General features: G+C 39.0%; 1 protein-coding gene across 2 annotated transcripts in view; it reads left to right on the forward strand.

Annotated features, from left to right (window-relative positions):
- LOC134754837 (DNA replication licensing factor Mcm7) overlaps positions 1–22,640 on the forward strand; it is a 425,513-nt gene that overhangs the window by 20,005 nt on the left and 382,868 nt on the right. The window contains exons 12-16 of one of the 2 annotated variants that reach the window (XR_010128980.1): positions 1,085–1,251; positions 2,225–2,336; positions 3,343–3,441; positions 4,866–4,986; positions 5,730–6,504. Coding sequence is in view for 1 of the 2 variants with exons in the window: in XM_063691269.1 (XP_063547339.1) it covers positions 1,085–1,251; positions 2,225–2,336; positions 3,343–3,441; positions 4,866–4,986; positions 5,730–5,810 (580 nt within the window). In the remaining variant the exon portion in view is untranslated. Of the gene's footprint in view, positions 1–1,084; positions 1,252–2,224; positions 2,337–3,342; positions 3,442–4,865; positions 4,987–5,729; positions 6,825–22,640 lie in introns of those variants that run through there. The other variant, XM_063691269.1, reaches the window with a different exon arrangement.

Genomic DNA, 22,640 nt, shown 5'->3' on the forward strand with positions numbered 1-22,640 from the left:
TAGATGGATCAGATTTAGTTTCGGCTGCTCTCATTACATACATAGTAAATTTTATTCGATAAACTGATGGGATAAACTGAAACGATAAAAGGCATTCTTTACCAGTCAATCACAGGACCAAATAGAAACACTTAAAGTTGGTGCAAGGAGAAACAAACAATTCTACGATAATTGATAAATACATCAATAATATATATCATCATAGCAAAGATAGATATAACTCCGTAATAGATGGATACAGTCTAAGGAAAAAACGTGCCTCGAAAATCTAGAAAATTTGATTCTCGATCAGAGGGCACTGCTAGCTTTGGCCTACTGTCGTATAGATGGCGTTGACGGTTTCGTTTGTTATTTAACAATTTTAACGCATATCAGTGAAAGAACATGGGTCAAAATCATAAAAATAATTAATGCAAATAAAAAAAATCATTTATCCATATCAAAGAGGATATAATAAGCCATCTATCGACACGCCTTAAAACTAAAAATGAAGATTTATAAAAATACGATCAAAATGTATTTTAATATGTATAAATTATTACTTTTTATTTTCATTAATTATTTTTATGATTTTGACCCATGTTCTTTCACTGATATGCGTTAAAATTGTTAAATAACAAACGAAACCGTCAACGCCATCTATACGACAGTAGGCCAAAGCTAGTAGCGCCCTCTGAACGAGAATCAAATTTTCTTGATTTTCGAGGCACGTTTTTTCCTTAGACTGTATCCATCTATTACGGAGTTATATCTATCTTTGTCCATATTTAAATACATTTTATCGTATTTTTATAAATCTTAATTTTTAGTTTTAAAGTGTGTCGATAGATGGCAGTGAATTTACTGTGGTTACAAAATCTACTATGACAGTACCGCTCTATTTTATTATATCCTCTTTGATCATAGTAATCATGCTTGGATAACAAGCAACTGAAAGTTGAAATGTCAAACCTGCCCAAATTTATTTTTACAATTACATATGTGTAACATGACACAAACATGACATGTGTATGATGTATGTGTGTGGGCAGGTAGCGATGGTCAATAGGTGAAATGAAAGTACTAGTGTGAATGTCGTGTACAGCGAGAAGGACCTGGAGCTAGCCAAGCACATCACGTACGTGCACCAGCACGGCGCGCAGCCGGCGGCCGAGACGCGCGCGCTGCCCATGCGCCTCGTGCGCCGCTACGTGGCGCTCGCGCGCCGCAAGCAGCCCGTCGTGCCGCGCCACCTCGCCGACTACATCGTCTGTGAGTACACTACGCTACACTACGCTACACTACACTACACCACACCACACCACACCACACCACACCACACCCATTACACCACACCACACCACACCACACCCATTACACCACACCACACCACACCACACCCATTACACCACACCACACCACACCACACCCATTACACCACACCACACCACACCACACCACACCACACCACACCCATTACACCACACCACACCACACCACACCACACCACACCACACCCATTACACCACACCACACCACACCACACCCATTACACCACACCACACCACACCACACCACACCACACCACACCACACCCATTACACCCATTACACCCTGCGACCATCTAAATATTCTAAATATATGTAATCACTACGGAAAAGTAATTGGAATCTAATGCCAAATAAAGAAAACGAGACTTTTAGTAACTAGATTGATAACCAAGGGATGAAAGGCACTCATTTCTGATGATATATTTTGGCGCTGGGTGAAACATATCACTTTTGACCAACGTCATAAATAAAGTAGATGAACAATGAGCCAATTTCAGAGCATGACAAATGAAAAAAATTTAAACTGTAAGTTATATGGCCATTCCGTCGAGGCGCGATATCATGACATATATTCATGACATTGGATGAGGTTTTTTTTGACAAACTCATTTTTCATTTTTATGTGCAAGATAGTTCTTTAGAAAGTAACTGAGCCTGCTTTTAAGGGAATACAATGTTACAGTTATTTTCAAAAGAAATACCTTGCAGAACTTTTTAAAGAATAAGATCACGCTAAATGTTTCGACAATGTTTTAAAACTGTTGCTACTCTTGAACTTCCAGCTGCGCTCATCACGACGTAGCATTTAACTAGTGACATTCCTTTAGCTCGCACTCCTTGTAAACGCGGTGTATGTTTAGTCTGTGACCAAAAGTCATTAGCAGTTCCTACAATAATTGGTGTTTTATCACCAGCGTCATACGTGGAGCTGCGGCGGGAGGCACGCAACGCGCGTGACGTCACCTTCACCTCTGCAAGGAACTTGCTTGCAATCTTGCGCCTCTCCACCGCTTTAGCCCGTCTCAGGTATTACTTTACTTATTCACTGTCCGTGTACGTATCAATCAAAAGTCTGTTTATTAAATATTGCATTTCGACCTCAAATGGACTTTTGATTTCGGTGTAAAGCTTATTAAACCTATAACCTAAATATAAAATCTCAGTTTTAATAATAAAGAGTCCGGTGGCACGCAAAACTCCCACGGGAGATGGTGGATCATGGTTTAATTACGATAATGTCTGTGTTATTTTTTATTAACTTTATAAACACCTACTCTATCTATAAAATTGTGAGGTATTAGATAACACTCGTTTTTGCTAGACTTATATTGACCGGGATATAGACCGTGATTACCTTTTTTACCTCAGCAGCTCGAACAAGCCTACTTTCGTCACTCCCTGGAGTGAGGAAAGTGCGACTTTCCTCACTCCAGGGAGTGAAACAATGTAACTTTTTAATTTAGTGAAGGCCATGAACTTCATACTACGGTACGGTACGGTCGTATCGTATCGTATCTTATCGTATCGTACAAATTATAATACTTTTTTTTTCTGTTTATTCTGTGTAATTCGAAATACATTTTAACCTTTAATATGTTCTCACTACTGAGGAAAAATTATGTGTGCAACACGAGAGCAAAGTTATTTTACATCTCGGGTGGGTGGGTGTCAAAGTTGTGTAGACAGCGCTCTGTCTACCCTCATTCTTGCGCATCGGCTGCGTTCACTTTCAACGTTACCAACGGTCGCATTCACACTTGTTGGTCCGGTCGCGCTCACACTCGTTGGTCTGAGCTGCGCTGTCTACACAACTTTGACACCCGCCCACCCGCTATCTTCAGTCACCCGTGAACATGATGCATGTAACTGCGTCGAAATATCGGGAGCTCACAAATAATACAAAAGGTAATCACGGTCTATATCCCGGTCAATATAAGTCTAGTGAAACTAACCGTGAATCATTCAAAACTCTAACTCGTTTTTGCGTCTAACCGTCTTGCGTTCTTACTGTATCTATATGTCTTGTTGTCAGATTGTCGGACGTAGTAGAAAAAGAAGATGTTTCAGAAGCCATTCGCCTCGTGGAGATGTCTAAACAGTCACTACAGCACGTTGACGAAAATTTCCAAAGGTAAGTTTAATAGCGGGCGGTACGTATAATAGTTCGCGTCCCTCCCATTTAATGTTACAAAATTCATAAGGACTAACATCAGTCACTTTCCGTTAAGGCCTAGCAACCTGCGATGTTTGAGAGACAGACGAAGTGGGAAACTAGCTATTAAACCTGTCTGTTATGTAATAACCTAGGTTTACAAATTATCAGTAACGCTGTGGACGGTGGTACGTCAATCAGGTACTGCGCGCGATCAGTACCGCGGACTTTATACGAGTTGCATTGCAACATGAATCTAGTATAACTGGATCGGTCATGAAGGGTGGGGGAAAATGACCGAACGGGACAGTCTTATGTATCTTTCAGTAGGAGTAGCAGAGAAAGCGCTGTTATTGTTTGTCCTTGTCATAGTTTCACTTTTCCACCGCTGCCACAACCGAGGTTGTGGCAAACAAATAAGTACGTGACATGTCATGTTTGTTCGTTGCTTGTTTAATTATTGTTGTTTTGTATGAAATTGTGCTTTCTCTTATGAAATATAGTAATGGTTAGCGATTTGAATGCTTGAACTTTGATAAAATAATGGTGAATTGTTCTGTAATCGGCTGTAATAGCCGCTCTGAGCAAAAATATGAGATCATAACCTTTCACACGTAAGTACTGTATTTTACACCTTCCTCTTAACGCAATATGTGAGAATAACATCGTAAAATTGCGTTACACTCAAAGCAATGTAGAATCAAACGATTTCAATAAAAATATCACAATTATTTACGCAAATTAACAAAAAAATATTTGTAAAATTATCCGCCCAAATTACGTAGGTAGGTAGGAGTCTGAGATCAGTCATTTTTAAACTTCTTCTTAAATTAGCTGCATAACAATCATGAAAATATCATAATTTTATGGGTAATTTTGACAACAAATAACAAAAAACAAATGTGAAGATTAAATGTGGTGTACATTAATTAGTGTGATTGCGATTTGTGATTTCTTTAAATTAAAACCCATAATACATTTTATTTTACGTTTTATTTACTAAACATGTTTAGTTTTGTACCACCTGCGCGAATTATAGGAGGTATTTCATTGTTCATACGCCTAAAAAGAACGGCCCATTGACATTTTATTTAACAATTTTTTAATACCGTCAAACAAGCTAACTTCGCCTCCAGGGTAATCGCCCCAACCTGATATCAAATATTAGGGTAATTTTTACCAATATGGTATCACCACGTTTATGACGTCATCTATGTCTATCCCTTACGGGCGCACGCGGTAGGTCGCATCTAAAATATACTAACTAGATCTATGCATTGCAAGCATTATAGAGACACAAGCTGTTACCGCACTGCTCACTAGTGCGGTAATAGGTGACAACAGACAGCAAGTTCAAGGAGGATATTTGGACTGTTCACAGTGTAATGTTTGTGTGTGTGCAGGGGTATCAGCTCGACGGACCGCATCTTCGCGGTGGTGCGCGACCTGGCGGGCGCCAGCCAGACCGTGAAGATCGCCGACGTCATAGAGCGCTGCGTGGACAAGGGGTTCAAACCCGACCAGGTGCCTATTTTGTCCCGCTACAACCACTATCATCATATTGCCATTTTCATCCTGACCCCTTAACAGTCACACGAACTGACGTTGACTGAAGTAACATGACAAATAAGAACGATTCCGAGAAAATACGATGGGGAAGGATCACTACATCTGTAAAACACTAACAGAACGAGAGGGAGATAAATTATAAGATAATATTCGTACAAAATCGATCTTATGACTCATTCCTTTAAGCATATCTATCAGTTAACCTATGAGTCAGAGATGTAAAAATTGTCTAAGAAAGTTGTGCCCCAGACTGACAGCCGAGATGTAGATGACACTCTATACGGCGCCATATGATTTAAAACGTGAAGTATTGACAACCTGAACTACGAGGCCGTGCAACAACAACCTACTCCACTTCACTGCTTGCTGTCAAGTTTGAGGCACGATTCTTTCTTGAAACTTACTTCTTCTACTCTTTGCTTATAACTAAAATTAACATGTGTCAAAGTCTAGTGAAAGGTCCACTGTTGTTATACCATAAGGACGAGATTTGCTTGTATCTTTTTACGAATAACCTGTCAAAGCGACCTTATAGCAAGCGACAAAGTGGGACCTTTCGCTTGAAAACGACACATTTAGCATACTTATTATCCCGAAATTAATTTCAGGGGAAATGAATATGGAAACATAGGAGTAGTAAAGTAATGTAGTGTGTGTATATAGTATATGTTAGCTAACCCAGGGGTCTCGCGTTGCAGGTGGATGCGTGCATCGAGGAGTACGAGAATCTGAACGTGTGGCAGGTCAACCAGGTGCGCACCAAGATCACCTTCATGTGACCTGCCACTCTTTACTGTCTAATGTTACCTTAACACTACCTTTTATATTACCAACTAAGTTATTTTAGTTGCATTTACATTGTCCACGATTTTTGGTCTTACATTATTTTAATTAAGAAGTGTAAACATTATGTACTCGTTTAAATGTATTACTTATCATTATTAAAATATGAAACATCATCTAGTGCCTGCAGTCGTTAACAACGCATAATATAAACAAAAGCCATCCATCACCTCACATTATCTGGACAAATAGAAATGCAACCAGAATAATTATGACTTTTTTAGTTTTGTAGAGATCATCATCATTTTACGGATTTCTACCTCTAGCCTCCGAGCAACACCGGGAAGGTAGACGGCATTCGTACTATTTCCCCTCTACCGAAGCATATAAGTACAACTGTACAGTCGCCATCAGATATATCGGAGCGGCCGAGGTGCTCAAAAATATCTGAACACGCACTCTAACGCCTTGACAATAGAGGCGTGTTCAGATATTTGTGAGCACCTCGGGCGCTCCGATATATCTGATGGCGACTGTACCTATGGCGGTGCGTGTTGTGACTCGTCCGTAAGCAAAAAGAGATCGAGGTGTGCAAGATTTGTCTTTGACGTGTGTCATTTTCTATGCATTTGTGTCGTCATTACATATTGGATATTGCATGTAGTGAGTGAGAAGTACGACTGTGTTCACGTTCCCCCCCGCAAAAAATGGCAGAATAATTTGTACACTAAGATATCGCTTGGGCTCCTCCCTTCGGATATGTCGGAAACCGGTGTTACTGGAAGCCTCTAGCCGCCCCGCCCGGCCATCATAACTTGCCAAGACAAATGCAGTTTTGAATGTAATGAGACTAATGAGACCTTTTTATAGCCCTCTGGGCGGCTAGAGGTTGGTTTTGTTTTAATTCATTAACAATTTGTAATGTTCATATTTAACTATGACAGCTACACTTAAAATGAAGATGTATTTACTTTTGATGTTTTATCACGTCAATTTGTCATAATTCCATTATTGTAATGATAAATAAATGTGATTTGCAAAAAACCAAGTTTTTATACTCGGGTCAAATACGTTTTAGGAAAAGGTCACTTCTAAATTACATTTACAACTAGTATTACAAGCGGAACTCCTTTTCTAATAAGTAACATTAGAAAAGCAGTTCCGCTTGTAATATTAGTTGTAGTTTATTATGCAACACGGGCCGGGTCTATCGCGAATTTATTTTGTTACCTTTATTTACCGACGTTTCGACACAGGTTTCACTGGTCGTGGTCGTAGACCCGGTTGTAAATGTGATTTAATATGTGTTCAAAACGCGAAAGGTTTCAATGTTATAAAGGTCACTTCTGTGGACAATAGAATTAAAGTTAACGACTCTGGTACATATATATCCCGCTTTTAGGGTTCCGTACCCAAAGGGTTAAAACGGGACCCTATTACTAAGACTTCGCTGTTTGTCTGTCTGTCTGTCCGTCTGTCACCAGGCTGTATCTCATGAACCGTTTTTTTTTTTATAAAATAGGAGGCAAACGAGCAGACGGATCACCCGATGGTAAGCGATTACCGCCGCCCATGGACACCCGCAACACCAGAGGGGTTGTAAGTGCGTTGCCGGCCTTTAAGATGGGAATACGCTCTTTTCTTGAAGGTTTGAAGGTCATATCGGTCCGGAAATACCGCAGGCGACAGTTCATTCCACAGTTTAGCTGTGCGAGGCAGGAAGTTTCTACAGAAACGCACAGTTGAGGACTGCCAACCATCTAAGTGGTGAGGATGGTAATGTTGTCGCGTAGGGCGATGGCGAAAAGAAGCGGCAGGGATTAATCCGAACAATTCCTCGGAGCACTCCCCGTTATACAAACTTCCAACTCCCTTTTCACCCCCTTAATGGATAATTTCTGATATAAAAACCACCTTGTGTCCTTCCCCGGGACAAAAACTATCTCTATATCAAATTTCAACTAAATCAGTCCAGCGGTTTAAGCCTGAAGAGGTAACAGACAGACACACTTTCGCATATATAATACTAGCTATTGCCCGCGACTTTTATCCAATCTCCTTTTTATTGATTCCCCATATAAACTTCCACCCCGCTTTTCACCCCCTTAAGGGGTGAGTTCTGAGATAAAAACTATCCTATGTCCTTCCCCGAGACTCAAACTATCTCTACACTGAATTTCAAGTAAATCGGTTCAGCGGTTTAAGCGTGAAGAGGTAACAGACAGACAGAAAGACACACTTTCGCATTTAAAATATTAGTATGGATTAGTATGGATGTGATAAAATTAACATAGTTAGATGATTGACAAAAAATGCGGGTTGAAATAACATAGAAGAGCCGGCAGTAAAGTTTCGAACCAACGTGATACCGCGATGAGATGCACAATGGTTTCCCATAAAAGTGATGCTAAGTCCGAATTTGATAGTCTGCCACGGCGGAACTGGCCGAAAGTACAAAAAAGGTAGCCACTTCCGGTGCGAAAAAGGGGGGGTCATTTAACCCATCTGATACTGCAATAATAGCTATGGCATCAGTTAGAAATTTACTGGTAGATACAGAAAAGCGAAATCTGCCAGTATGATTCCTGCCGGAAGTGCTTGGCATACGCTCTTAAAGGTGACCATCGGGACCCCTAAATTAACCCATCTGATACCAGCATGAAACCAATTCCAGTCGGTAGATATGAACCTTCTATTCAGGAATATATAAGTCTGCCAGGGCGTTTTCAGCCGAAACACCTTGACATACGAGATTTTGTGGCGCAACATCCGTGGTACCCGTATTTCGGAATTGTACATATTACGGACATTTCAAATACTGCAGGCTTATTAATTTATTACTCTATGCTTATATTTGTATATTATTACGTTATTAATAACATATATTTATAATAAATTAAGTTAAAATAAATTAAATAATGTGATTAATATGATTGATAGTAATTGAATTAGCTATATGAATCGTTTGTCTTTGTCTGTCATTTTGACTTATGTATTTGTAAGAAAAGGATAAAACATAATTTAACTAATTAAGGCTCGTAAAGTTTTACGAATAAGGGGGTATTAGTATTCATAACTAAATCAGGTTTGAAATGCGACATAAAATGATTTTTGGTGGTTTCTTTTACGCTTGAGGCGTTTTTTCACCTATTTGGTGTGTCTAATCACTATCTTATGTAGGGGAGAGAGGGGCAAGACGAGTAAGACGGGGTAGCGGCTTTATATGGCGACACGACTGACCAACCATCAGAATCCCGTTAGTGCATGACGATGCGTCGCCATCATGGCAATCAGTTCGCACAGTGACCGGCTAGACAAATGGTGTCGTTAATTATTTATTTGCAACAAAACTGTTTTTGCCATATTCCTTGTTATTTCTAGGGTTCCGTACCCAAAGGGTAAAAACGGGAACCTATAACTAAGACTCCGCTGTCTGTCTGTCTGTCTGTCCGTCTGTCACCAGCCTGTATCTCATCAACCGTGATAGCTAGACAGATGACATTTTCACAGATGATGTATTTCTGTTGCCGCTATAACAACAAACTATAACTAATTGTTTATAACACCTGTATTCATTACCTGTAATGCACAATTGATGCATAAATGATTCTAAAAACATAATAAAATAAATATTTAAGTGGGGTTCCCATACAACAAACATGACTTTTTGCCGTTTTTTGCGTAATGGTATTATGGTACGGAACGCGACTCGCACTTGGCCGGTTTTTGTGTTTTATTTGGTTTGCGTTTGTTTCCTTATTATCACCAGCACATATATACTGTTAATTTATTCCTATGGCCCAGCAATCACGCCAACAGCTAAGGACTTGTTTGGTTCAAGTACGGTTTTTTTTTTACTTTCGAATTTCATTAGGCACATGGGGCAAGATAGGGTTGACGGCCGTAGTTTTAAAGTGATAAACTGATGAAGAATTGCGGATTTGAATTTATTTATTCTTCTCTTGTTGAACGGTGAAAAAGTATAAAAGAAAGTCAAATAGAGGAGAGTGGTTAGAGGCCAAGAAAAAAGCGGTGGATGCTGTTATAAAGGGAAGATGGGGTACATGTTAGCTGTAAACACATTTTCTGTCTCTCAGACGACTTAAGAAATAAAAGTAAAACAGTTTGTGAGAAGGTATTAGACGATGGACCCAATATCCAAAAATTGAAGTTTTGTTTAGGCCCTAAATATAATATTTCTATGAATCATTCTTATCTTGTCCGGTAGGGGTCCCCATCTTACCATACCTGGGGGGCAAGATGGAGAGTAGGCACTTTTGGCCATTTTAATTTATTTTTAATTTAATTATCTAACTAGAGAGTTCCTAGTAAGTGTTGATTATGAAAGACTGATTACCAAAGATAAATATAAAAATAACAAAAATTTAAAAAGAATAGCATTTTCAGTTTTATTGGACTTGAAACATTTAGTATACCGTCATTCCCACCTCTCCCCTACATTTCTTGACGTAGACGCAAAAATGACGTAGTTTAACATTCAGGGTGTTGTTTTATAACACTACAAATTGAGATAACTAATCTATTGACGACCGGTCTGGCCTACTTACTGCCTGCAAAGCCGATGGTCTTGGGTTCGAATTCCGATAAGGGCATATATTTGTGTGATGAAAACATATATTTATTCCTGAGTCATCTATGTTGTTATCTATGTATTTAAGTATATATTTATCTATATAAGTATGTATGTATATCCTCGCCTAGTACCCATAATACTCCCAATATTTATAAATAACAACAGAAATACATCATCTGTGAAAATTTCAACTGTCTAGCTATCACGGTTCATGAGATACAGCCTGGTGACAGACGGAACGGACGGACAGACGGACAGCGGAGTCTTAGTAATAGGGTCCCGTCTTTACCCTTTGGGTACGGAACCCTAAAAATGATGTAAAATGCTCATATTTGGATTTTATATTAAAGGAAAAAATTGAAAAAGTTACACTTCCGGCAAGATTTGAACCCGCAACCTCCGCAATCCGTGCGTTGCTCTTAACCAATTGAGCTACGGAAGCCTACCAGAACCTTGCAAATCTTTCCATTCCTTCCCTTATGTATACACGCCTTTGGGGTGGCGTAAAGCGACATCTACCGTAAGACGATTACATCTTTTTTAACGGCACCGGAGTCTCAAGTTGCATTGAGAATTCACCAGTAACAATGTGCTAACCCATACTAAAATCAATTTTTTAACATGCAGATACGTCTGCGAGCGATACTCCAAATTTTATATTAAAGGAAAAAATTGAAAAAGTTACACTTCCGGCAAGATTAATATAAAATTTGGAGTATCGCTCGCAGACGTATCTGCATGTAAAAAAATTCATATTTGGATTATTGGTAAAAATCGTCCTTGACGTTGAAAATCCTGTCTTTTCACACCCGTTTACAATAAGTATGTAATAATAATAATTTTGTTCATTTTGGTAAATAAAAGATATTGTAATTTAAAATTATTTTATTATTTATATATAAGGTGCTAACAAATTAGCTACAGAAATTTTACGAGATGGTACTTTACACTAGAACAATTAACTTTTAACAGAAATTAAGAAATTTTCTCATAATTTTTATTTTATTTACCGAACAAAATAAATAAACTATAATTATATCTAAAAAATAATCATCATGTATTTAACTGCTTGTTTGTCTTAAATGTCATTGTCAACGTGTCATTTGATTTATCAACGTGAAGTGGCCAGTTACGTTTTATATTTAAAAGAGGTTTTAGAATCTGTTCAATGAGGTCTCATTTAATTATCTCATTACATTTTTTACAAAGCAAATTTGTTTTCCAATTTTCTTAAAATAACATCATAAAACCTATAATGTTTCATACTTACATATACTTCAGGAGCCGAGTACTATCAACTGTAAAGATATCGGTAGCTAATTTGTTAGCACCTTTATAAGGCAAACAAAGAAGTACAGAGCCGTAAGCAGGTATTAAATTAATGCCCAAAGTATATTGTGTATATTAATAAATTTGAAATATATGTTATTAATAACGTAATAATATACAAATATAAGCATAGAGTAATAAATTAATAAGCCTGCAGTATTTGAAATGTCCGTAATATGTACAATTCCGAAATACGGGTACCACGGATGTTGCGCCACAAAATCTCGTATGTCAAGGTGTTTCGGCTGAAAACGCCCTGGCAGACTTATATATTCCTGAGTAGAAGGTTCACATCTACCGACTGGAATTGGTTTCATGCTGGTATCAGATGGGTTAATTTAGGGGTCCCGATGGTCACCTTTGAGAGCGTATGCCAAGCACTTCCGGCAGGAATCATACTGGCAGATTTCGCTTTTCTGTATCTACCAGTAAATTTCTAACTGATGCCATAGCTATTATTGCAGTATCAGATGGGTTAAATGACCCCCCCCTTTTTCGCACCGGAAGTGGCTATCTTTTTTGTACTTTCGGCCAGTTCCGCCGTGGCAGACTATCAAATTCGGACTTAGCATCACTTTTATGGGAAACCATTGTGCATCTCATCGCGGTATCACGTTGGTTCGAAACTTTACTGCCGGCTCTCCAACATTGTTCGCAATTGCCACTACATGCACATAAATATGTCAGTGCATTTTTTTTAACGCAGTTGCACCTCTCTGCGCATTTTGTTTTGCAGCGGCAACGAATAAGCTCTAAACAAGCAGCAGCTGCCTCAGGTAGGCTTGTCCATATGGGCTCCCAATAACCTGTTGCTGAGCGGCTATAATATGTCCCCAAACATAGCCTCCTTGGTAAACTGCACGGAGAATAATATGTTTACGTAGCGCATGATGCAGATTCTCTAACTGGACATTTCTTCGGCACTCATTTACACTCGTACTTGTACCTGATCTGAAATCAGTAACAAAATGCATAGTGTTAAAAAAAGTCTAGGGTTGACACCTCGTAATTCAAATCTGTTCAGACTTAAGAGCCCGTAGTCGATTTGAAAACGCGCGAAGATACGACTTTTACACAGTAACTAGGGCTTCCATTCCGTAATTACGTAATAACGGAATTACGGATGATTTTTAAGCTTCTCATAAATACGTAATTAAAATTTTGAAATCCGTAATTACGTTATTTTTTACTTTCAGTATCACATACGTTCCGTTGTACATTTTTAGTATTTTTTTGCTAAAACACGCCCACTCAATGCACTTTAAACATAATCGACACTAGCGGGCACGGGACTTCCCCGTCTTGGGCCTACTTTAATCAGTTGCGTTGCGAGGACTCGGTAATTCCCTGTTAGGCTTAGGCCTTAGACTAGAATTATACGTTTTTTCACACAAGAAATAAAGATCAATATTGTCTACAGAGTACAAAGAGTCAAAAAAGAAAGTCCCTTATTGGGGATGGGGAATCCCTGATTGCGTTCGAAGATGTTCGGGTATGATATTTGAAATAGAAGTAGTTGTCAATCGGCAGTCATCCGGGACACTATTATTACAAACTAAAATGTTCATGTCTGTATATTTGTGCATTGCTATTAATTACTTAAACTGTGAATAGTGGTAGTGAAACTAGTCAATAATAAGCAACGGTACCTGAACATTGAACAAGTTTTAAGTGATATTCTCTTATGTGTGTGTGTGTGCTCTTGGTGCGGCGAGTCGAATCCGATTACAGTACAAACTAAACCATGTAAGTATTTTAAATAGCCAATACAATAAGAATTATTTAGGCATTTTATACCTATGAATATTTTAAGATAATCATTGCCTATTATCTTTAAATTTATCTGTTGTAAAAAATTTAAAAAGTAAATACTACATTGCCTTTTTGTGTGATAACTGACAAGCACGATTACGTATTTGGTCTTGGACATGTAGTATGTAACTATTTATGTATATACATATGTAACATATGTTATGAAAAAATTATGACATGAGTAACATGACGGACACCTTTAATGTTTACTTTATTTTTTCTTATTATCTCTTATTATAGGGGTAATGCACTAATGCATATTCCGCTAAAATGACATGTCCTTACTCTTTACATATTATGGTTCGCTTTCCAAATGAAAGTTAAAAGGCGGTGAATTCTTGCAAGTTCATTTTAGAATGTACAATGCAGTACAAGATTTTATGAAAACTGAATTATTATTGTTTGTTTATTTTATTTTTCAGGTCATCGCCAAAGCAGGCAGTATACAAGGAATTTTTAAAGAAACGAACGCAATCAGCAATTTGGGAACATTTCCTAAGGGAAGATAACGGACAAAGTGTCCAATGCAAACATTGTCAAAAAATATTAAAAACTACTGGTGGTTCCACTGCAGCCTTACATACGCACATGCGTTCTAGACACGGTAATCAAATGGTAGATCCATTCTGTAGTCGGGATACACAGCATCAAGTCCACGAAACTGAGAATGAACCTGCAGCGAAAAAAAGTAAACAAACAATAAAAGATTACTATTCGTGTGATTTAACAATGGAAGCTCGTGTTACCAGAATGGCAGCTTTGGACGGCATTCCCTTCAGCAAATTCTGTACGTCTGAGGATTTAAGCTATCTGTTCAAACAGTCTGGATATGATTGACCAAAATCACCTACCACTATAGCAAAGATTGTTTTAAATACGAGTGATCAAATAAAAACTGGATTAATAAGAAACTTTAAGGAAATGAAATCTCAAAATCAAAGATTCACTGCGACCTTCGATGAATGGAGCTCCACTCGAAATAGAAGATACTTAAACGTCAATATCCACCATAAAGACTTAGGCCTTGGGAAGTACAACAATTTGGGATTGGTGAGAATCCAGGGTTCAATGCCAGCAGAGGTTGGTATCCAATTATTAAAACAACATTTGAGTGCGTTTGGTCTCGGTCTCGAAAGTGACATAATTTCATTTACAACTGATGGAGCCAGCGTGATGATTAAAATGGGCAAGATTTTTACCGGTCACCATCAACTTTGCTTTGCCCACGGCATACAGCTTGCGGTAATTGATGTTCTATATAAAAATCAGAAAACTCCACAAGTTCAACCAGAACCAAATCAATCGGACTTCGCACCAGAAGACAGTGATACTGACGCAGAGGATGAAGTAGCTGAAGATGGATTCTCTATAGAAGAGCCCAGGTTTCCAGAACCACAATTTTTATATAAAGATCTGATCAAAAAAGTTAGAGGTGTAGTGAAATCTTTTCATAAGTCGCCCTTGAAAAATGACTTATTGCAAAAATACTCTTTAGAAGAGTGTGGCAAGAGCCTGGCTCTTATACTAGACTGTAAAACTAGATGGAATAGTTTATCAGATATGATTGGCAGATTCCTTAAATTAAAAACATGTGTAATGAAAGCATTACTGGATTTGAAGTCGAATGTTAAGTTTACGGAAATAGAAATTGAAGATCTTCAAAACATTCATAATAGTTTGGATCTGATTAAGACGACGGTACTATCATTGTGTCGTCGTGATGCTAATTTAGTAACAGCGGACGCTGCATTACGTTTTATGCTTAATAAATTAGATCTACAATCAAATGAACTCAGTGGACGACTAGCTTCATCTCTCAGACAAAGAATCAAAGAAAGACGAACCATTGCATCCGGGGTTTTGCAATATTTGCATAACAATGAAGACTTTTTTACTACTGCAGCTTCAGATACATTCGAAAAACCGTCGTCAGATGAAATAAAAACATTCATTGAAGAGTTACTTGATAGAGTGCAGTTTAAAAAAGCAGAAGAGAGTCTAAGGCGCCGTTTGCAGCAACCAGCCTACATTGAAACTGCAAATACTGCAACCACAACTAGCGATAATGGACAAGAAAATTTAACCTTCGCACAAGAACTCGATAAAGAGCTACACAAGGCTACAACAGCTAGCAAAAATGTTTCGACTGCCAACAGAGACTTAGACTCGATTATAAGAGTCGAAATGTGTATTTATGATAGTACTGGCGGTGGACGCGAAGTCTATCTTAAAGCCGCGTACAATTATTTATTAACAATACAGCCGACGAGTGTTGAAGCTGAACGAGCTTTTTCTTCTGCCGGCTATTTTTGCAATAAGCTGCGAAGCTCCTTAGCTGATAAATCTTTAGACGCTCTATCTTTCATGAGGGCTCATTTTCAGGAGAAACGCCAATAAACAAATAAAATTGAAGTTGTTCAAATAATTGTTGATTTTAATTTCCATTTATGTTTGCAATTATAATAAAACTTTAATAATGTCTGAAAAGTTGTTGTTTTCATTGATACTACTGAAAATATAGCAATTTTAACTAAGATGGGAAAAATTCCGTAATTACGGAATTACGTAATTTAAAAAAAAATCCGTTACCAATAACGTATTTGATATTTCCGTAATTTTGGAAGCCCTAACAGTAACCGAACGCCGGCCGCTGCTTGAAATAACGCGACCGCCTAAACAATATTGATACTTTCGCAACATTATGCGTCACTTTATAACTTTAATTAGGTTAAAATAAAACTTTCGGTAAATTTGATATAATCGTTTATTACTCTTAACAATTTACCTATGTATTCATATAATACATACAAATTATATAGCATGATGATAATGATTTGCACTAAGGAAATATCTTATATTTATATATATAATCATCTTACTCGCGTTATCCCAGCCTTTTTGCCACGGCTCATGGAAGTCTGCTGGGGTCCGCTTGGCAACTAATCCCGAGAATTGGCGCAGGCACTAGTTTTTACAAAAGCGACTGCCATCTGACTTTCCAACGTTCCAACCCAGAGGGGAAACTAGCCTTTTGTTGAAATTTGGTATACAGATAGTTTGAGTCCCGGGGAAGGACATAGAATACTTTTTATTCAAGAACTCACCCTTTAAGGGGGTGGAACTTTGTATGGGGAATCAATAACCGCTGAACCGATTAAGATGAAATGAGGTATGGACATAGTTTGAGTCCTGGGGAAGGACATAGGATAGGCCAGAAACGGGGGGGGGGGGGGGGGGGGTAATGGAAATTTGTATGGGATCCAATAAAACCGATTTGGATGGAATTTGATATTATGGAGATAGTGTTAATTGTTGGGAAGGGTGTATAATAATTTTTATTTCCAAAGTCATTCGCTCTTCTCCGCTCTTCTAACACTCGCTCAACGTGTTGTTGGTTGTACGATGAATACTGCTCAAGACCTGGAACACCTGAAGTGCTTCTGGGTGCAAAGGGTTAGGGGTAACACTCGCTCAACGTGCCGCTGGTAGAGTATGATGGGGAAAACTCAAGACCTGGAACACCTGAAGTGCTGCTGGGTGCAAAGGGTCAGGGGTAACACTCGCTCAACATGCCGCTGGTAGTGTGTAGTGTACGATAGATACAGCTCAAGACCTGGAACACCTGGAATGCTTCTGGGTGCAAAGAGTCAGGGGTAACACTCGCTCAACGTGCTGCTGGTAGTGTATGATAGGGAAAGCTCCAGACCTGGAACACCTGGAGTGCTGCTGGGTACAAAGGGTCAGGGGTAACGGGTAACACTCGCTCAACGTGCCGCTGGTAGTGTATGATGAAAAAAGCTCCAGATCTGGAACACCTGGAGTGCTGCTGAGTGCAAAGGGTCAAGAGCAAAGGGTGGGTAACACTCGCTCAACGTGTTGTGGATAGTGTATGACGGAGACAGCTCAACACCTGGAACACCTGGAGTGCTGCTGGACGCATCGGATCAGGGGTAAAACTCTTTATCTGAAGTTGGTAGAGTATGCTGTAGGCAGGTTGAGTTCTTCAAGACCTGGAACACCTGGAGGGCTGCCAGATGAAGCAGGCACCTGACCAGAGCTACCACACGTTTAACATGCAGTAGGTACTGGGGGTTAAAAGGGGGTGGAAGTTCTGATAACAATAAATGAACCTGAGTTCCACTAAGTACAGTCAGGGTTCATCATCAGCTCTATCTTGGGTACTGCTCTCCCATTTGCTCATCAAGACGTGTCAGAAGACCAAAACAGCGTGTGCCTATATTGCACCAAACCTGAGTTCCACTAGGTACAGCCAGGCTATCTTGGGTACTGCTCTCCCAAGTGTTCATCAAGACGTGTCGGAGGACCAAAACAGCGTGTGCCTATGTTGCACGAAACCTGAGTTCCACTAGGTACAGCCAGGGTTCAGCATCAGCTCCATCTTGGGTACCGCTCTCCTAATTGCTCATCAAGACGTGTCGGAAGACCAAAACAGCGTGTGCCTATGTTGCACGAAACCTGAGTTCCACTAGGTACAGCCAGGCTATCTTGGGTACTGCTCTCCCAAGTGTTCATCAAGACGTGTCGGAGGACCAAAACAGCGTGTGCCTATGTTGCACGAAACCTGAGTTCCACTAGGTACAGCCAGGGTTCAGCATCAGCTCCATCTTGGGTACCGCTCTCCTAATTGCTCATCAAGACGTGTCGGAAGACCAAAACAGCGTGTGCCTATGTTGCACCAAACCTGCGTTCCACTAGGTACAGTACAGCCAGGGTTCAGCATCAGCTCCATCTTGGGTACTGCTCTCCTAATTGCTCATCAAGACGTGTCGAATAACCAAAACAGCGTGTGCCTATGTTGCACGAAACCTGATTTCCACTAGGTACAGCCAGGGTTCAGCATCAGCTCCATCTTGGGTACTGCTCTCCTAATTGCTCATCAAGACGTGTCGGAAGACCAAAACAGCGTGTGCCTATGTTGCACTAAACCTGCGTTCCACTAGGTACAGCCAGGGTTCAGCATCAGCTCAGCTCTATGTATACTAAAACCTTCTCCAGAATGTAACAAACACTTTTCTAAAAACCGCATCAAAATCGGTTCAGCCAAATGCGAGATAATCGCGAACAAACATACATACATACATATACATACAAACATACGGGTCAAACTGAGAACCTTCTTTTTTTTGAAGGCGGTTAATAAACAAGTACTTACAACCCAAGGATTAAAGTTTCTGGTCGCAGTTTACACGCACACAGTACAGCCAAACACGCAAACAAATATAACTTTTTACACGGCGAGCGACGCACACAATGATAAATAACTTCGTCGTCGTCGATGCAACGTGCGGAGCCGATCAACAAACGTCCTGCCTCTACCAGCTCCCGCGCGGGACTGAGGCCGCGAGCGCGTGTCACCGGTGTTATGATCTTTTATATTTTATCATTCAATTATCAAATGCTTAGTCAATTTAATTTTAGTGGATCTATCTTTTATACTTAATCTTATTTTTTTTTTATTGCAAATGTTTTGTATGTTTTAATTATGGATCAATGTTATCTGGATTAAATGATTAAAAAATATACCAGTAAAAGGGGAAGTTTTTAAAAAATCGTCAGATAATAAAAGCTGCAATTTAAATAAAATGAAGTACAGCAACAGTTTAAGTAAACATTGCAGATTATTTGAGTATGCAATCTACGTCGAAAATAAGTAGATTTTCGGAGAAATTGTCACTTGTTTTGAGGTCATTTCTGGAGAAAATTGAATTCGTTTAACTTTCATTTCCTCGAACTCTAAGTCATATAACAACAATGTAATCTGATAAACCTAAAGTACAGAATATGTGTAATAAAAATTTACCATTTTTAGCAGTCCAAACTTTACGAAATTTACAAATAATAAGAGCATCAAAATCAGTGCTTTACACGCGTTTACCTAAACGTCCATCAGAAAAAAAATCATTACTAATTTAGTAAGCCTTTTTTCAAAAAAATGATCAGATAAACGGAAAGATAAGAAGTCGTGCTAATAGAAACCAGTACTTGTTATTTCAATTAGGTAACAAAAGGTGTACAATTTCACAGAAGAAATCTATCAACTTTACATTTTTGCGACTAAAATCGTAACCGGGCTCTTAATATTGTCAGACTTACTTGTCATATAAGACAATAACAAATTTTTACAATATTGGCAACGCCTGCTCAATATTGCCTTGTTTGCCAAATTTAAATCCCTTCGTTACAGCAGTATATGCGCTCCAAGCTTGAAATACGCTTTTTGTCCCCTTCCCACACAAATAAGAAACAGTGTCGCAACCTGAAAAGGTGTGGAAGAATGGCAAGACTTCTGTCCTTTCTGGTCCTGTTAAATAAATTATATCTATGCGGTGCAAATAAAATCATATATTTAAAGGAAGTTTGCAGCACGTGACCAGTTGCCCTCGTACAGGAAGCAGACACGCGCATGATGGTCCATTGTGTGGCTGATGCTGTAGCCCCAGGTCACACAAAAATTATGCTACGCACAGTGGATACTGATGTTGTTGTTCTCGCAGTTGCATGTATATCACAATTGCCGGAGCTCCAGGAGTTATGGGTACATATTGGCACAGGAAAGAATGACCAGTTCCTCTCGTGCCATGCTATTGCATCTTCATTAGGTAACTTTTGTAGTTCCTCCATTAATTGTAAATAAAATAAATATGTCACCGCAGTACGAGACAGGTCATCTGGGCAATTGGTCACGTGCTGCAAACTTTCTTTAAATATATGATTTTATTTGTAACGCATAGATATATAATTTATTTCACAGGACCAGAAAGTACAGTAGTCTTGGCATTCTTCCACGCCTTTTCAGGTTGCGACACTGTTTCTTTTTTGTGTGGAAAGGGGAAAAAAGCGTATTTCAAGCTTGGAGGGCATATCCTGCTGTAACAGAGGGATTTAAATACGACAAACAAGGCAATACTGAGCAGGCGTTGCCAAATTTGCCAATTTGGAAAAAATTGTTATGGTCTTGTATCACAAGTAAGAAGTTTCTTAAAGTGGGGTCCACGGACCCCTTAGGGGTTCGTAGCATGTTTATCAGGGGTCCGCAGTAAGTCAAATACCTACTGTAAACATACTTATTAGGAAATGTTGTAATAAACTTGACGAGACCTAAGTGTAATGAAACTTATAATAAAAGTAAATTTTAAAATATAAAAAAGGGTTTTTATTATTTTTCTAAAATATATTTTAACCGGGGTCCGTTTGTTTTTGTTGTTTAAATTGTTTAAATTGTGAAAATGGTCCGTGACAGCAAAAAGTTTAAGAAACCCTGAGTTAGAGAATCTGCCTCCAACAGAAGATGCCCTACGTAAACATATTCTCCGTGCAGTTTACCAAGGAGGAGTTTGGGGAGGTTTGGGGACAAATTATATCCTCTCAGCAACAGCTACCATGCCCTGCTGACTGGGGCTGGTCCAAATAAAATGGTTATTGGGAGCCCATATGGACAAGCCGACCTGCGGCGGCTGCTGCTTGTTTGGAGATTATTCGTTGCCGCTGCAAAACGAATAATGAGCAAGGAGGTGCAACTGCGTTAAAAAAACTAAAATGTGCATGTAGTGGCAATTGCGAACAATAGATATCTAATTTTAACCCGCATTTTTGTCAAACATCTAACTATGTTAATTTTATCACATTTATAATAACTACTGGCAAATTTATAAAATGTAGGCGCGAAGGGATATCGTTCCATATAAAATTTGAATTTCGCGCCTTTTTCTGCTGACATGATTTGCTTGACCAACTATATATCACATCCAGAAGTAATTTATTAATGTAATTTACAACCAGAAGAATAACAACTTATCAGAAATCATCTAAACATACTTAAAAATCCTAAAAGCTGCATACCGCTCTTACAACGCGGGTACGCCGCGCGACACAAAACATTTTTTTAACAGAGTTATAAAAGAAAAATGTATGACAAGTTTACTATTCTATATAGTAGGATAACTGGGCTATTCACGGGTATTTTTTTTCTAGAGCAAATTCTCATAGTTCAAATCTATAGAGGATTTTCGAAAAAAAAAGTAGTTTTTTTTTTAATTTTGTATTTCTCGAATTTTTTGTATCAGTGAGTGAAAAATTTAGTCACAGAAATCAATTCTTCATCCTCGAATTATACGAAAATGACACCAAACTTGATACATTTGCTAGATGTATACAGATATAAAGCTTAGAGTGGGGCGCGCCGGAGGCACTTTCCCCCCCCCCCCTCCCCTGCCCACCTGCTGGGGGGAACCTCGTGGCAACCGGGCTAAATCAGCTCAGATCACCCCCAGGAACACCTGTTCCAAGCGGTTTGCTTTGTCTCAAAAATGCAAGGTCCCCTTAGAAAACGGGATCTAAGATCTCTAGCTACGATATGTGCGTAGATAATAGTTATTTACAATACAAGTGCGGAAAAGAGGAAATTCGAAACGAGTGGCGATAAATTAAAACACGACCGCAGGGAGTGTTTTAAATCGACACGAGTTGCGAATTACCTATTCGGACGTGTATCGTACGTTTTACAGTACATATGGCCCTTTAAACTTTCCACATATGCACGAAAAGTGCTCTTTACGCACTAGTGCGAGAAAGTAGCACCATATGTACTGTATATAAAAACTATTTATTAAATATCCCCCTCTTTATTATCCTTTTCCTTTTTTCGTAATACCTCTGTATTTTCCCATTACTTCATACCATACTTCATCATTGCCTCATACCGTCTCCATTCTGTCAGGGGCAAAAACCGCGCCGAATGTATTTATTTTTATTCGGAAAGTTCACCTCTCATAGGCTGATAGCCGAGTGGAAAAATGCATTCCCCACCCGAAGGTGGAAAGTCAATTTTTTTTTATTTGTACCACGAGCAACGGCTAACATATATATATGCCATATACTAGCTGTTGCCCGCGACTTCGTACGCGTGGATTTGTAATATATTGGTGGTTGGATATATTTTACATGAGCATAGAATATTATGCAGCAAAAGATATAAGTAGGCATAGTTAATCATCATCACTACATAGTATAAAACGAAGTCGCTTCCTACTGTCTGTCTGTCCCTATGTATGCTTAGATCTTTAAAACTACG

Source organism: Cydia strobilella, chromosome Z, assembly GCF_947568885.1.
Source record: "Cydia strobilella chromosome Z, ilCydStro3.1, whole genome shotgun sequence".
In the NCBI taxonomy this organism is placed as follows: Eukaryota; Metazoa; Arthropoda; class Insecta; order Lepidoptera; family Tortricidae; genus Cydia; species Cydia strobilella.